A 17,205-nucleotide genomic window follows, 5' to 3' on the forward strand; every position below is an offset into this window, starting at 1 on the left:
TGCTAAAAATGGTCTCTTGAAAATGTGGCCCTTCACCCACCTACAGCCCCAGAGACCTCTCTTTTTAATTACATCATGATGTAATGTGTTTGTTGTTGACTACCTTTTTCTGGCCAGGAAAGACAGATTTACAGTGCTGCTGATTAGCTTCTTCTGAAAAGTAAAGTCTCCTTTTGCAGGTTGATACTGGCTTTCCTCCCACTCCCAGTTAATTTTCAGTCTCATGGCTGAGAAAAAATATCTTTAAAATCTAAGTAAGATAATGTGTTAATAATTTTTTTCTTTCACACTATATAGAAACTATGAATTGTGTTATCCTCTGAAGTGGTGGGGTTTTTTTTGCTTCAGCAGACAGTTAAATTGACTTGACACAAACTTTAAATTTAGTTTCTCTGGTGGTTGGCAGCAGGCCAAATCTTTATTTGATTTTTAAAAAATTCTTCTAGCTCTCTCTTTCTAACCCAGAGGTTCTCAGCCTATGGGTCATGACCCCTTTGGGGGTTGAATGACCCTTTCACAGGGGTTGCCTAAGACCACTGGAAAACACATAAGTATTTCACAATATATAATTAAATATTGTTTTGTGATTAATCACTATCCTTTATGCTTAATTATGTTCAAGTTGTAACAGTGAAAATACATCCTGCATATCAGACATTTACATTACGATTCATAACAGAAAAATTACAGTTATGAAGTAGAAACAAATAATTTTGTGGGTTGGAGGGCACCACAACATGAGGAACTGTATTAAAGAGTCGCAGCATTAGGAAGGTTGAGAACCACTGCTCTAGCATGTCCCTGGTAGCTTCTTTTGTTCATTGTTGATTCAGATCTCAGCAAAAGGTCTGTGACTGCTATGTAGATTTCCAGTTTTCTTCTTTGTGAATTCATTCTTTCAAAGGTTTCTCCTTTAATCCTCCTGTTACTCAGGCAACTCACAACTCTGCCTTCTGACTCTTTTAGCCAGGAGGACTGTTGCTTTTCTGCTTGAATTTCAGTTTGTTGGAGCTAGATGGGTTAGGGTTCCCTCTTCAAACAAAAGTTACTGCCATGAGTCCATGCTGCTGATATCTGCCCAAAAGACAGGGTATAACTGCCCTTGTGTTTCTGAAACTGTCAGTGTTGATGGGAGTAGAAAGCCTTATCTCTTTTGTGAAGCAACTAGTGGTTTTGAACTGCTAACCTTGTAGCTAGCATCCCAATGCGCAACCCACTATTCTATCACAAAATTCACCCTGTATGGCTCCTTTTATACAAGGATCAACTTCTGTCCAGTTTTTGCTTTTTCTATGTGGCTTTGCAGGATTGTTGAAAGTTATTGTTAATATTTTGCCTATAAACAAGTCTTATTTGCTGTTAGGTATTTTCAGATACCAACTATTCATTCATTGCTAGAAACAGAATTTACTTTGCTCTTAATAAATAATTTTGAATAAGATAAATTTATTGTGTCTAGATTACCATGGTTCATATTAGTGCTAATATCAACTAATCAAAAAAGGGGTTTGAGTAGTTGTTATGGAAAGAAAATTTGGTCAGTCCTAAACTCAGGTCTAATACAGGATCTGACTCCTCAGTAACATTCGAATCTCCAGTCACCAGGAAGATTCAGTGGTTTTTATAAAAGATGATGCTTCACTTTGGGTATTAAATTTAATAGCGTGACATGATTTCATGTTGGTGGTATTTTAGGCCTAGCTGTAGCAGAGAATACGGAGTCATATCTGTACATTGATGGGTAATTTAGAGAGCTACAGTCTTTGGTTTTTCAGCATCCTTTTCAGTACTATGACCTTTTCAAGTGTGACCAGCAGACATTCACAAAAAAGAGTGTCTGCATCCATTTTATGGATTAATACACTTCTTTGACCTCTGATACATATGTGGTCCTTTCTCCTAGTGAGATAATAGTTATACTCAACTTGAAAATATGTTAGAGGAAACAATATCAGTAAGCACCTTGTGAATGTGTGTATGTTTGTGTGTGTGTGTCTGTGTCTGTCTATCTGTGTATGTACCTAGAAGGAGACAATGCATAAATGTAATTTTATTTTTACAGCTTAGATGCTTCTAAGGAAAAGACCAATGTGAGGTGTTTATTCCAGCAAGGAACTCTTTACAGTGAAATATTAAAATATTTCACATTTAAAGAAATCTCTCATGAAACATTAATTTTAATTTTACCTTTTTGATCAATTTTAATGGAGACATACTTTTATTTCTTCTACCTTAAAAATTCTAGTAATCCAGAATTACTAATTCTAATCCCTTACTATTTATTCTCCAGTGAGTGTCTGATTTTTCTTCTTCTTTTGATAATATTTTGAAATAATTGCCTGTGTTTGCTCTCCTTAGCCCTTTAAAGATTAAATTGTTTTCTGCTTTGAATTTCTTTTGTTGAGACCAGTATTTTCAGTAATGGAAGACATTTTAGATTAAATGAAAAATTCTTTTTTTAAGTATTAAGGATTTCTATTCAGTCAGTGCAACATGTATGCCCACAGGGTGCTAGGGTTGGTGGGGATGAGGTGGGTTAGCAAGATACTCACTAAACCCCAGAGGCAAAAAATATAGAGTTGACCAGTGTTTGTCTCACAGGCCCCCAAAAGGTTAAGTTCTCTCCTTTCCTTCTTGTTGAATATATGTCACAAAGTTTATTCACTGAAATTTCTTTTATACATAACATTGCTAAAGATAGTGATCAATCCTTAATCATCATTCTCCTTGACCTCAGCAGGATTTCCCATAGACCCTCCTTGTTCTTCCAGAAAGCACCCATTTTCATCTTACTTTAAGTCAGAGGCTTTCCTTGTTTTTCTCTTGCTTTTCTGCCTATTTCATCTTAGTTTCTTCCTGATTCATTTTTTTTGTTGTTACCCAAATGTAGTAAGGTCCCAGTAAAACCTCTGGGGCTAATGGTACCGTAGCAGTTCCCTTATAGTTGTCTTTCAAAAACCCACAACCACACTCAGAAGATAACCAGCCCAAACCAGGTTGACTAGAGAAACAAATACAATAAGACGCACATATGTGTGAGAAAGAGCTTTCTATCCAGAAGTAATTATGTGTCAAGCAAACATCCCAGCCCCATGGAACTCTAGTCCATAAGTCTGATACTAGTCCAGACTCATGCAGCCCCATGTAATGATGCAGGAAGATCACAGGCCCGTGGGTGCAAAGCCATGAGGATCCAATAGCATGGCTCTTGCAGCAGACCAGGTCAGCCAGCAGGAAGGTTAAGGCAGAGAAGGGAGGGTCTCAGGACCCTTCTTATGAGAAGGCCACGCCCACAAGGAGGTACCATGTGGTTGTGACCTGATTGACAGGCTGACTACCACCCCTACATTTTTATATATCTTCAGGTTGACTTGAAATTATGTAACCACTATACAGACTCAACATGCATAAAGCCTTTCAGCCAATTAAACCAATTTATTAAATCCTCTAGCTAAACTTGTCGCTTTCCCAAGTGTAAAACGTTGAACACATCCCGTACACCTACGCAGTGAATTCAAACTTACATGGCCCTTAAGTCAACGTGTACAGGAGTTCAACCAGTCTCCTGTTTGGCTCCTTCTGTTTATATCCCTTTTCATGAATATGTATAACTTGCCTGTAAGTCTTCGAACTCTCAGATATTCAGGGAATCAGATATGAGGAACTGTCCTCCTGGTTCCTTGCTTAGCGCTCTCCAGTAAAGCTCCTTTCTCTTCCTCAAAGATCAATGCTCAGATATTGGATTCCAGTGCACACTGGATAGGGATCAATTTAGGTGCATTTGCACACCAGAGCTGGTTTGGGCCATTTTCTTAGAACATATACTTCCTAGGTGATCTCATTGAGGCTTTAGGCTTTCAAGGTTCTTTTTTTGCTAATAATTCCCAGATTAATTATCTCTAGCCCCGAGGTCTCCCCATCTCTAGACACCTAACTCTAGCCCCCTCTGTTTTATGTAGGTCTTCTCTCAAACAGCATCTCATCAAAGACCATCTCGGACAATCTTGACTTTGCAGTCCCTTCCTTGCTTGACTTTTTCTTTTCACCCTGTGAACTACTACTCGACACTGTCTTTTTATTACTTATATATCTATCATCCTTTATTTCCCATGTTGCCCTCCGCTATTTAAGTGTAACTTAGGGAAGACAAAGACATTTTGGGGTAGTTTTATTTTCAGTGGTCCTTTAATCATTTTATTGGGAGCTCTTCCAGATATCATAACATTCCATAGTTCAATTACATCAAACAGTATTGTACAACTGCTACGACAATCTGTTTCAAAATATTTTCTTTCTTCTTGAACTCCTGGCTATCAGCCTTGACAAAGACATTTTTTACTTTGGTTCCCTTTTTTTCTGTAGCACACAGTAGGGCAAAGTATTGGGGATGGAACAATGAGTCTGTGAATCACTGCTGGCAGATGAAGTTCAACGAAACAAAGACTAAGCCAGAGGCCTTAAAATTACTTTGGCGATGTTCTTTTACTGTGGATTTCTTAATTGCATTGTGAGTACAGTGTGGGATATGTCTTCCTACCCAACTGCTTCTAAATCTGGGTATGAGAAGAGGTAGTACTTGTCCTTTTTATAACTGGTTTGGCAACAGTTGATGAGTAGTGAAAATAATAAAAAAAATAAGTAAACCTTAGCCATGTTTGTGAAGCAGGATGTGGAAGAAGATCTTTTTTTGCCGGTGTGGCGGATGGCTGGGGGATGACTAAGCAAAGTAGAGCTCCCAATGGGAGGAGCTGAGTTAGCGATAAGAATTGAGGTCTGATTTGTAGTTATCTTTTTCTATGGCATGGCACACTATTTAAAGAGTGAGAGCGCTAACAGAAAGTTTGAAAGGGTCAAAGGTTGGTAGTTAACACCTATTAGTGGGCTCGCAGGGGAAAGCTGTGGCAGTCTGCTTCTGTATAGATTTGCAGAAGTGCTGCCTGTGGAGCAGGTCTACTCTGTCCTATAGGGTCAGTATGAGTCGGAATCCACGTGATGACTTACCAGTAGTATGCATATAGTGAGCAATATTGTGATTTATAAGCCCTACATATTCACTTGTCCTAAACATTTTAGGTGCCAGGTTGCTTTTGGCTTTAATGAGAAAGAAATGATCCTTTTACTTGAATTGAGAATCTGGTCCACTATTTAAAAAATGAACAAACAAAAACCAGGACAGCCTTTTCTTTTCACAAAATCCCAGCACTTTAACTAACTCTACTTTCAATGAACTCTCTGCTTTGCCGTGAATTGCTTGATACGGCTCTTCTTGTCTTTGTAGCTATTTAAATGTAAGGTGTGTATGGCTCAGTCAGGATAACTTAGTAAACATTTAGTAGGGTACATGATACACATGTGGGACTTGGACCATGCAAATAAGGTATGGACTCTAAAACCAAACTCACTGCCATTGAGTGAATTCCAACTCATAGTGACTTTACAGGACAGGGTAGAATTGCCTGTGTGAGTTTCCAAGACTGTAAGTTTTTAGTGGGTATAGAAAGCCTCCTCTTTTTCCTGCAGAGTGGCTAGTGGTTTTGAACTGCTGACTTCTTTCTCCTGGAAATCAGCCTAAGCTGTTAATTTTAGTTATCTTTCTCCCCCCTTGTGAAGCTGCAGGAGGTCAGAAGCCACCCTGTGCACTTTGAAAATGAATGGCAGTGTTCCTTTTGATGTGTTACTAGCTGAGCTGTTGTAAGCCAATATTATGCATGAGAGTGGATGACTGTCTAGATGGTGATTACATAGTTTTATCAATGTTAGGAATCACATAAAACCTAGTCCTTTGTTTTTGGAGTTAGCTTTGTTGTCCTTTTGTACTCAACATTTTTTTTTTTTAACCAAGAGGGAAGGACATTGAAGGTAATGACAAACCCCGTAACATACACATATACGCTTTAATAATTATACCTGGAATTGAAATGAACTGAGTCAGAATTTAATGGTACATTCCATATTTTCTTAATCTGTAAAATCAGTTCTTCTAGGTCACTTCCAAACAAACTGAAACTCTCTGCTATTGAATTGTTCTTGATTCATAGCGACCCAATAGAACAGGGGAGAACTGCCCTTGTGGTTTTCCAAGACTAACTTTTTGGGAGTAGAAAGCCTTGTCTTTCTCCCACAGAGCAGGGGCTAGTTTTGAACAGACAACTTTGCAGTTAGCAGCCCAATGTGTACTTGGAACTTAGTTTTTTTTTCCTTTTCTACAGTTTTATGTCCACTTCTTCCACATATCATACAATTCAATAGTTCATTGATATCAAGGAGAGGTGTACAGTCATGACCACAGTCAATTTTAGCGCATGTTCTTCCTTGTTACTGATTATTAGTGTAATTATTTTTTACATATGCAAAAAATAGACAAAACAAACCATTCTACACCTTCTACATGTGCATTTCCGTGCCATTGGTTATACTCGGTTATACAACCATTATTCATATCCTTTTAAAAATTATCCCGCCACTGTTGACATAAACTCAGTGCCGTCTAAGCAAAACTCTACCTCCTTCACCCATGTAGCCATTGGTCACCCTTCATTTATTTTAGTAGTTTTCTTGTTATAAAACTCACACATCATACACCCCAATAGTTAAGTCACTTTTAAAAAGAGTTGTATAGGCATCATCACATCAGTGCTGATGCTCCCTTCCCCCTCTTGTATTCATTGTTTGCTCCTCCATCCTCACCCCCACCCCTCTATACCCTTGCATTGGCTATTGTCTATTCATCCATGGATTCTGTATCACATAAACTGGGAAACCTAATTTAAACAATAAAATGCGAAAACAATGAAGCAGAAAGAAGAATAACAAAAGGAGTCAAAAAGGTAAGACCACCAAAAATATTTAGAAAACCAAAGAAGGGATTTCTATCATGGAACAAGTGAGAAATATTTAAGGCTAGATTAAATTTAGGTAGGGTGAAGAGGTAGGCCGACTGGCCAAGTACCATATTATGCCGTGCTTCAACCCATCATAATTAAGTTAACAGTAGTCTCTGTCTGATCATAGAGCCATTCGAGTTCCTTGCCTGTGACCAAAGAGGATGTGTCAGAGGCTTAATATGACTGTAACCTCTGCAGATAGATTTTGGGTTCTCACTGTCATCCATAGCCTTCTACAAATTAGTGTTGTATCATTCTCACAATTGTACTTATGTTTGAGCCCATTATTGCATTCACTGTGTAAATCTATCTCATCTAGGGTCTTCCCTGTTAACGGCTGCTCCTGTACTTTACTGAGCCTGACGTCCTTTTCCCGAGACTGGTGCAGAGTACACGAGATGAAGTCTCGCTTCTAGGGAGCATCGTGTCTGTACTTCTTCCAAGGCAGATTTGTTAGTTTTTTTGTTGTTGTTCTGCCAACTCTGTTGGTAGGGTTAACCAATTCTGCATCCTTAAAATGTGATGTTGCAGTATGATTCAACCAGTATGGTCTTGTGATCTGTGCATGTCACCCTGAACTAAGGGTTTTTTTAAAAAAAAACATTTTCTAAAAACCTATACATGGAAGTAGAAGAATGCACAGTAGAAACAGTATGTAACCTGCAAAGACTAAAATATGTACCACTTAACTTTTTAAAGAAAAAGTATACTTGCTGCCCCATTATATCACACCTGGTATTAGAGATACAAAATAGACAGGAATTCTGCCGCCTTGTATCTTCCAACCAAGACTTTCCTTGAAAGAATTGAATATCTGTCCACTTTATAGGTTGTAGACACTATTGGAATTTGAATGTGTCTGATATGAATCATCCTGCTTTTCATTAATGTTTTCCCCTAATTTAAAAATATGTTATAGTTTTGTATATCAGTCAACATTGCTGTGTAACAAGTCTTCCCTGTGTAACAAGTAACTTAAAACAGTTAACTATTATTTCTCAAGAGCCAGAGGGTCAACTGGAGTGAGCTGATTTAATCTGGCCTCATTTGAGAATGGCCCTAGTCTATGTATTTCTTATCCTCCTGGGGATCAGTAGTTCTTTCCTTGGTGAGGAGTGATTTCAGAGAACAAGCTCAAACATGTCAAATCTCTTGATGAACGAGCTGGGGCGTGCTACTGAACTTCCACCTCATACTGTTGACCAAAGACAATCACATGATTGAAAACAGATATGGGAAAGTAATCTTCTCTCTCATTAGAAAGCACTGGACATTTACATGGCAAAGGGGATGAAAATTAGGGGCCAATAATGCAGTTTATTATAATTTGGTTCAGTGCCAGTATATACTCTGTAACCTCCAAAGAGTACTGGGTTACAACTCAAGCATTTAAATACATATTACTATGGAAGATGCCAAAGATTTAGATAGTTAGGACTCTTTAAAAAAATTTTATTGAAAGGTCTTCTTATTGGGGGCTGTTACAACTCTTATAGCAATCTATACATCAATTGTATCAGACATATATTTCCATTGTTCTTTTCTAGACATTTACTTTCTATTGAGTCCTTGATATCAACTCCTCTTTTCTTCCCCCTGCCCCCATGGCCCCTTGATAGAGAACAAATTATTGTTATTTTCGTATCTCGCACCGACTGCTGTCTCCTTTTCCCTCTGGTTTCTGTTGTTCTTTCCCGTGGAGGAGTGTGTGTGCCAATTCTCCCCTTTTCTTTCCCCCTTCCCCCTATCCTTTTGGTATCGCTATTCCTATTCCTGTACCTGGGTTCTGTGTGTTGTGAGTTTTATCTGTCTATACCTGTGTACATGTTCTGGTCCAGCTCAGAGTGGGAAGCAGCTCTAAGGTCATGACAGTGTGGAGTGAGGAAGTGGTCCATTGGAGCGCTACTCCACCCTGACTCATCCCTTACCTGCGACCCCTCTGTGGGAGGAAGTTCTATTTTCTATAGATGGGCTTTGGGTCTCTGCTTTGAGCCCCCTCATTCTCAACAACATGTTTTTGTTTATTTGTTTGAATCTTCTGATACTTGTTACTGGTCCTGATGACACCTCATGATCGCACCAGCAGGTGTGCTTCTTCCATGTGGGCTTGTTGCTTCACTGCTAGATGGCCGCTTGTTTAACCTCAAGCCTTTAAGACCCCAGATGCTGTCTTTTAATAGCCAGGCACCTTCTCCTTTCTTCACCACATTATGCAGCCATTTTGTCTTCAACAATTGAGTTGATGGTTGGGGGTGGGTGGATGATCCTTACAGAACGCAAGTTAGTTAGAACAAAGTGTTCTTGGATTGAAGGAGGGTATAAGCTGAGGCCCAATGTTCATCCGCAACCTCAGTGTAAATATATGTACATAGACCAATACCTCCGTTTTTATGGATTAATGTATTTACGTTAAGTACACACCTCTGTTAATACCGCGATCTATAGCTTTGCTTCCTAGAGCCTTCCTCTGTTTCCTTTTGCCCTTCTCCTGCCCCACCAGCATGTTCACCCTTCTTCCACCTCTTAGTACTTCCTCTCAGCTACATTGCTTTTGCTCTACTAACCTCGGGATCTCTACACCCTCCTTGTTGTTAGTTTGAATTGTTCTCCTGTCTACAGTGTTGTTTTCTCACCACACCCTTCCCCCTGCCACTTTCTCCCCCAAGACCCTCTGGGGCTGTTGGCCCTGTAGCTTTCTCCCCGAGGTTGCTTCCCATGGCTGTCATATATAAGTAGGCAAACCAACAATGTCCTAGTAGACCACGCAATAAGAAAACAAAATTTTGAAAAAGATAAGGAAAGGGGAAGAAAGAAAACAAACATACCGTATGTCGTCAAGTATAAGCCGACCCAAATATCCGCCAAGGCTCATAATTTTACCACAAAAACTGCATTAAAAATGTGCTGAAAAGCTCGGCTTATACATAAGTATATACAGTACATAGTTCCAGGTCTGTCTGCTGGCCTTTATAACTCTCCCCCTGGGTCCAAGCGGAGTTCCAGGGCTGCCCCTCCTAGCCTGAAGTCTATTTTGGGGGTTCTTTAGGGACTTTGTGGTTTGGCTTTGCTCCAATTGCTGATCTGTTATGCTCCTTTCTTGGTTTTCCCCTCTGTGGGGGATTCAGACCACACTATCTCCCCGCCGTGTGTCCCCATTACTGTCCTCTGTCGCAGTACGCTCCAGTGAGGTGACAGCATGTCTTGAGTTGTTGGCGGTCCTACGGTCCTCTCTGTGCCTTAGCAGCTCCGGGCAGGACCTCATCCGCAGGACTTGCAGTGCCGATATGGAGTTTAGGCCGACTGTCCCTTCCTCTTTTTCTCCGTGGTTTGCTTCTGTGTGGGCCTAGTAAGTCAGCTCCTTTCCCCCATCTGAAGGTTTAGTATTGCTATCTATCGCATATACTCCTAGGGCGGAGGTCAGTTTGGCTCTGGTTGGGGCCAGCCCTGTAGCTCAATCTTTTTATGTAATCCTCCACATGTTTACATTGCCCTACTGGTCTGGTGCACCGTGGTGGCGTCTGTATGCACACTCCAATTCTGTGGAGACACAACCAATTCTCTCCCCCTGGGTGGGTGAGTGCCCTGCTCCCCCCGTGCCATCATTTCAGTTTCCCCGCCTCTTTCTTCCTCCTTCCCCTCTTTCCCTTCTTTATGTTGGATTCACATGTACCTCCTTGGGTTTGGTCTGACCTCCACCCGACTGCCTGTGCCTCCACCCATACGCTGTGAGATAAGTGACTTTTCTTCTATACCTACTGTGCAGATTATACTTAACCTCAGGGGACTCATGTTATACTTGCCCTTTTGTGATTGACTGACCCTGCTTAGCATAATTTCTTTCAGCTCTTCCTATGAAATGATGTGTTTCATGTGATCATCCATGCTTTTTAGTGCTGCATATTACTCCATTGTGTGTATGTGCCAGCGTTTACTAAACCGCTCATCCATCGATGGAAACTTAGGTTGTTTCCAACTCTTCGCAATTCTGAATTATGGTGCAGTAAACATTGGGGCACAGACAACTGGGCATGTTTTATTTCTTACCTCTTCTGGGTATATGCCCAGTAGAGGGATAGCTAGGTCATAAGGCAGCTCAATTTCCATTTTCTTTAAATATTGCCAGATCGCTTTGCACAGGGGCTGTACATATCTACGTGTCCACCAGCAATGGAAGAGAGTTCCTATTTCACTACATCCCCTCCAACATTTGTTGCTATCTTGATTTTCTGATTTGGACTAACCTCAAGGGTGTTAGATGGTATCTCATGGTTATTTTAATTTGCATTTCTCTTATGGCTAATGATTAGAAGCACTTTCTCATGTGTTTATTGGCCATGCGGATCTCCTCCCTAGTGAAATTTCTTTTCAGTTCTTTCATCCACTTTCTCAGCAGTTTATCTGTTTTCCTCTTTGTCAGGCCAGGAGGGTATTGTAGATTTTAGTAATAAGCCCTCTGTCTGTTGTGTCATTGCTAAAAATTTTCTCCATGTCTGTGGGTTGCTTTGTTACCCTCTTGGTGAAGTCTTCCAGTACGCACAGGTGTTTTATTCTTGATAAATCTTACTTATCCAGTTCACCTATATGTGTACCCTTGCCTATTGCAGTTAGCTTATGTATTCCCTGGGCCAGTGTTTCAGGTTTGTCCTGACTCCTGGTAGTTAGGGGTTTTCCTTCTAGGTCTGTGATCCACCTTGTGTTTGGTCTTGTGCATGGCGTGAGGTAAGGGTCTCGTTTCATTTTTCTACATGTGGCTATCCATTGTTTCCAACACCACTTGTTAAAAAGGGCTTCCGCCTCCCACTTAATGCTTTTGGGGCCCTTATCTAAGATCAGTTGTCTATATGCTGATGGTTTTATTTCTGGGTTTTCTGTTCTTTTCCATTGGTATGAGTATCTCATTATTCCAATACCACACGGTTTTGACCACTGTGCCTGTGTAGTAGGTTTAAAAATCAGATAAAGTGAGTCCTCTGACTTTGTTCTTCTTGAGGTTTTTTTTCTGCTAATTTGGGGCCTTTTCCCTCTCCATATGAAATTGGTGGTCACTTTTTCCAATTATTTGAAGAAAGTTGTTGGTATTTGAATCGGAAGAGCGTTAAAATGCTGTGGGTAAGATTGTCATCTTTACTATGTTGAGTCTTTCAATCTATGAGCATGAGCTGTTCTTCCATTTGTGGAAGTCACTTTTGGTTTCCTGTAGTAGGGTTTGTAGTTTTCCATGTATATGTCTTTAGTTTTTTTGGTTAAATATAGTCCTATGTATTTCTATTTGTTTTTGGCTATTGTGAAGTATACTGCTTTCTTGATCTCTTCTACCATAGTCCTGTCCAATGTATATAGCAAACCGATAGACTTCTGTTTGTTGATTCTTTATCCTGCCACTCTTCATAGTCCTCTGTCAGTACTCCTGTTCTGGAGCTTTTGGGATTTTCAATGTACAGAATCATGTCATCTACAAATAACGATAGTTTCATCTCTTCCTCACCCAGTTGAATACCTTTAATGTCCTTCCACTGTCTCATGTTGTTAGGTAGGACCTCCAGTACACTGTTGAATAGAAGTGAGGACAAGGGGCATCCTTGTCTGGTCCCCTTTCTCAGTGGGATTTTTTTCTCCATTGACTATGATGTTGGCTGTTGGCCTTTGTAGATAGCTTGTATTAACTTCAGGAATTTTCCTTCCATTCCTATCTTCATGAGTATCTTAATTAGAAATGGGTGTTGGATGCTGTCAGATGCTTTTTCTACATCTATCAATATTATCATGTGGTTCTTATACGTTTTCTTATCAATGTGGTGTATAATATTGATGGATTTTCTATTGTTAAACCAGCTCTGCATCCCTATGATGAATCCTACCTGATTATGGTGGATGATTTATTTACTTTTATATTATATTGGCCAATATTTTGTTAAGGATTTTTGCATTTATGTTCATTAGCTATATCTGTCCATAGTTCTCTATACCTGTGGGATCCTTGCCTTGTTTGGGTATCAAAGTTATGCTGGCTTCATAAAATGAGTTTGGGAGTTTGCCATCCTTTTCTGTGCTCTGGAATAATTTGTGGAGGATCAGTATAAGCTCTTCCCTGAATGCTTGGTAGAATTCCCCTGTGAAGCCTTCTGGTCTGGGGTTTTTTAGTTGGTAGCTTCTTGATAATCATATCTATTTCTTCTTTTGCTTTGGGTTTGTTGAACTTCTTGAGCTCTAACTGGGATAATCTAGGGAGGGCTTCTTTTTCCATGTATTTATCCATGTCTTCCCTGTTTTTGAATCCATTAGAATACCGTCTTTCATAGTACTTTGTGATTATCCTTTTAATCTTGTTGGGGTCTGTTGTGGTTTTCCCTATTTCATCCCTCATCCTTGCTACTGATGTTTGCTTCCAAGCCTGTAAAATCTGTATGGAAGCAGATACATCTTTCTTCTGCAGAGTAACTGGTGGATTTCAATCATCTACCTTTCAGTTAGCAACCAAGCTCTTACTACATTAAATCCTATTAATTTAGCTGTTATGCATTGAGTGTCTACTTTTTGTCTAAAACCCCATATTAAATAACTATGGGGTTTAGGAACTGGAGATCTTACAGTAAAAAGAGACAATGAACAAATGCTTGGAAGCTAAGCTGATAATCCTAATATTGAAAGTTTTTACTGGATATAAAGATAGCAGCAGAAGAGTAATCAATTAACTCTGTCTCATGAAAAGGCACAGAAAGATTTGTGAGGAGAGATTCAAATTAAGCATTGAAGGATGAACCAGCCAGCGTTTTTCAGATGTAGAGATGTATTGTGGGAAATAGCAATCTAACTCTTAAAAATTGAGAATAATTAGAATCTCTTATTTGCCTCGGTAATAGAGAAGTCTGTCAGTGAATAACTTTGTATTTGCCTCCTTCTTGCATTATTTATGCAGTAGGTCTCAAAAGTTGGCATGCATCAAAACCAGCCAGAGAGAGCTTGTTAAAGCACAGATTGCTGGGCTCTAATTCCAGTTTCTCTGATTTAGTAGATCTGGAACCAGCTCAAAGACTTTCCATTTCTAACAAGCTTCTAGGTGATGTTGTGGGTACTGATCCAGGGACCACACTTTGTGAACCACTGATTTATTGGCTAACAAGTTTCCTATGTGCCTGGCAGCCTACAATATGTTAAGAATATGAAGATTACTTAAAGGCTTGAAGGTAAACAAGCAGCCATCTAGCTCAGAAACAACATAGCCCACATGGAAGAAGCACACCAGCCTGTGTGATCACAAGGTGTCCAAGGGAACAGGTATCAGGCATCATCAGAACAAAAAAATCATATCATTGTGAATGAGGGGGAGAGTGGAGTGGAGACCCAAAGCCCACCTGTAGGCAATTGACATCCCCTTACAGAAGGGTCTTGGGGAGGAGATGAGCCAGTCAGGGTGCAGTATAGCAAAGATGAAACGTACAACTTTCCTCTAGTTCCTAAATGCCCCCCCCCACACCCACTATCATGATCCCAATTCTACCTTACAAATCTGGATAGACCAGAGGATGTACACTGGTACAGATAGGAACTGAAAACAGGGAATCCAGGGCGGATGATCCCTTCAGGACTAGTGATGAGGGTGGATGGAGCGGGGGTGGAAAGGGGGAACTTATTACAAGGATCTGCATATAACCTCCTCCCTGGGGGACGTACAACAGAAAAGTGGGTGAAGGGAGACGTCGGGCAGTGTAAGATATGACAAAATAATAATTTATAAATTATAAAGGGTTCATGAGGGAGGGGAAAATCGAGGAGCTGATGCCAGGGGCTTAGGTGGAGAGTAAATGTCTTGACAATGATGAGGGCAATGAATGTACAAATGTGCTTTATACAATTGCTGTATGTATGGATTGTGATCAGAGTTGTATGAACCCCTAATAAAATGATTTAAAAAAAGAATATGACAATTAAAAGAACGCATCCCTGAACTCAAATTGTTCATGGTAGGTTGACAGAGACAGATAAGTAAATATATAATGATAGTACAGTGTGGTGGGTGCTGGGATTCATGGAAATACAGGTTCCTCTGAGAAGAACCCAAAGGGGCATCCAATTCTGGGACTGCAGGTATGTGTAAGACCCAGAGAAAGATCTACTAGGCCCTTACTCCCGAGTTTTCAAAATCATGGAAACAATCAGAAACCAGTAACAAATTGTGGGTTACATGACTAGTAAATAGATATGTTTCTCCTGTACGATTCTATTTTTTCCTCCCACCAAAAACTGCTGTAAATTTTGTAAATGTCAGAAAGCAGGCAAAACTAGAGAGTAGCTGAATTTTTTTGAGTTAGTGAGACGAACACAATTGATCAGGCAGCATGGGAATCTAGGTGCTCCGTTCACAGGTAAATAGGAGCAGGTGCTCATTGTAATTTTAGGTGAAGGTGAGACGGAGACAAAGTGAGGTCTAGTCTCCGAACAGCAATGAAGAGGACTGCAGGAGAAGTTCAGTCCTGGACCTGGACGGCGTTGCGCATGGGAAGCTGAGTGAGGGAGTTGCGCAGGAGTTGATTGTTGGTACACCCAGAGCAGGCAGCTTCTTTGTCAGTAGGCTGAATTATATGTCCCACTCAAGTGGTAGAGTGAACGTGACAAGTGGCCAGAATCCTTTAGGGAAAATACAGTATTACATTCCGACCTTGTTTGTGTGGCAATAAAGTCTTTCTGAGAAGTCCTGGACCGTGTGGTCATCTCAAATGTAGGAGGCAGCCGCTTTTGAGGAGTCTATGGGACTCTGAACTACATATCCTCTTACTATATTTTTAAATCAAGAGCATTTTGTAAAGGAAGACAGTTGTAATATTTATTATATAATTATTTATTTAGAATAATTAATGAAATTCTGTATGGTCTTCTTAATTATCCTTTTGTAATATAATTTAATTAACGATGAAATGTTGTGTCCTTTGCTTTAGCATACATCTGTGGATGGATATACTGAACCACACATCCAGCCTACGAAATCAAGTAGCAGACAGAACATTCCCCGGTGTAGGAACTCCATTACGTCAGCAACAGATGAACAGCCTCACATTGGAAATTATCGATTACAGAAAACAATAGGGAAAGGAAATTTTGCCAAAGTGAAATTGGCAAGACATGTTCTAACTGGCAGAGAGGTAAGTTTTCATGATGCCTCAATGTTTCCCTGAACCTCTCCAGAGGCTTACTTAAAAGTTTTCCTCTTATCTGTTGTTGGGAGCAAACCAGTGTTGCAATATGGCAAGCACTGGGCTATTTATGAATGTAACATTAGTAGGTAGCAGTGTTTTTAAGATAAAATTGATCTAGAAAAGAGGCCGGTTAACAGCTCTGATGAGCCAGGTGTGCTGCAGATGAGCGTACCTCGGGTTCTGTCTTTCAGTATCTGGTTTCTGGTGACCTTTCCGATGGCCATTGTGTCCCAACACCTGGAACAGAGCTTGGTAGTTTTTTTATTAGCTACAGTTTAAGCTGAATCCGACATAAATGTGCAGGAATTCACCCGTAGTTTATGTCCATCGAGAGAGCACACTGAAGGAGTCTTGTTACTCAGATATTTTTCTTTGGTATTGGATAATTGGATTTCTGAAATCCACTATTTAAAATTATTTATGTGTATAATAAAAATGTTTACATTTGCACAGAGATGTGTGTTTATTTCTGCTGTGGTGGGGTCAAACGCTTGTTTTAGATTGTTTAGCTTCTTGCGTTCTCCATTCTGTCATGTTTCCTGGATCTGATTAAAACACTAGAAAAACTTCAACTCTGGGATGTGCCCCGTTCTCACTCTGTTCTGTGCCTGATCTTCCTGTCATTTCTCATTGAGTGTAGCCTGTTCTGACACAGACAGCACTAGGCAGAGACTCAGGACATTCCAGTCCATTTTGTTCCTCTGCTACGAGGAAGCATGGGCCTCTGAGCGCTTCATCTCCATACCCATTTTATGCATGTAATACTTACCTTCAAGTTTATAAGTCTCTGAATCTGTAGATGATTGCTGCTAATCAAGATCGTAAGTAAAATATTAAGATCCATACTTACGTGGCAGGGGAGATACCATGATCACGAAGGTGGTTTTCCCAGGACGAGGCTCACCCATTGCACTCCAGGTGTGCTGACCCCTGTGATTTCCCCAAATGTGGGAAATTCGACTACATAATTTGTGGTAGTGGGGGACTGCGTTCGCGCTATTAAAAATATATATATATTAAGATTCAAGATGATTTTTACCTTAAAAGGAAGAACTAACAAAACCTTACTTTTATTGATTCAGGATCAGATAAGTTAAAGACTTTAGTCAAAAGAACATATTCTAATGCTG

General features: G+C 40.1%; 1 protein-coding gene and 1 non-coding gene across 2 annotated transcripts in view; both read left to right on the top strand.

Annotated features, from left to right (window-relative positions):
- The window catches only part of MARK1 (microtubule affinity regulating kinase 1), a 166,362-nt gene that overhangs the window by 58,314 nt on the left and 90,843 nt on the right, over positions 1 to 17,205 (top strand). Inside the window, exon 2 of the mRNA XM_075530470.1 lies at positions 15,818 to 16,021. Within this exon, the coding sequence (XP_075386585.1) occupies positions 15,818 to 16,021 (204 nt within the window). The remainder of the gene's footprint in view (positions 1 to 15,817; positions 16,022 to 17,205) is intronic.
- Positions 16,918 to 17,077, top strand: LOC142437971 (U1 spliceosomal RNA). The gene has a single exon (XR_012782466.1). It is a non-coding gene; the product is annotated as a U1 spliceosomal RNA (small nuclear RNA).

The sequence above is a fragment of the Tenrec ecaudatus genome, chromosome 1 (genome assembly GCF_050624435.1).
Source record: "Tenrec ecaudatus isolate mTenEca1 chromosome 1, mTenEca1.hap1, whole genome shotgun sequence".
Lineage (NCBI taxonomy): Eukaryota > Metazoa > Chordata > Mammalia > Afrosoricida > Tenrecidae > Tenrec > Tenrec ecaudatus.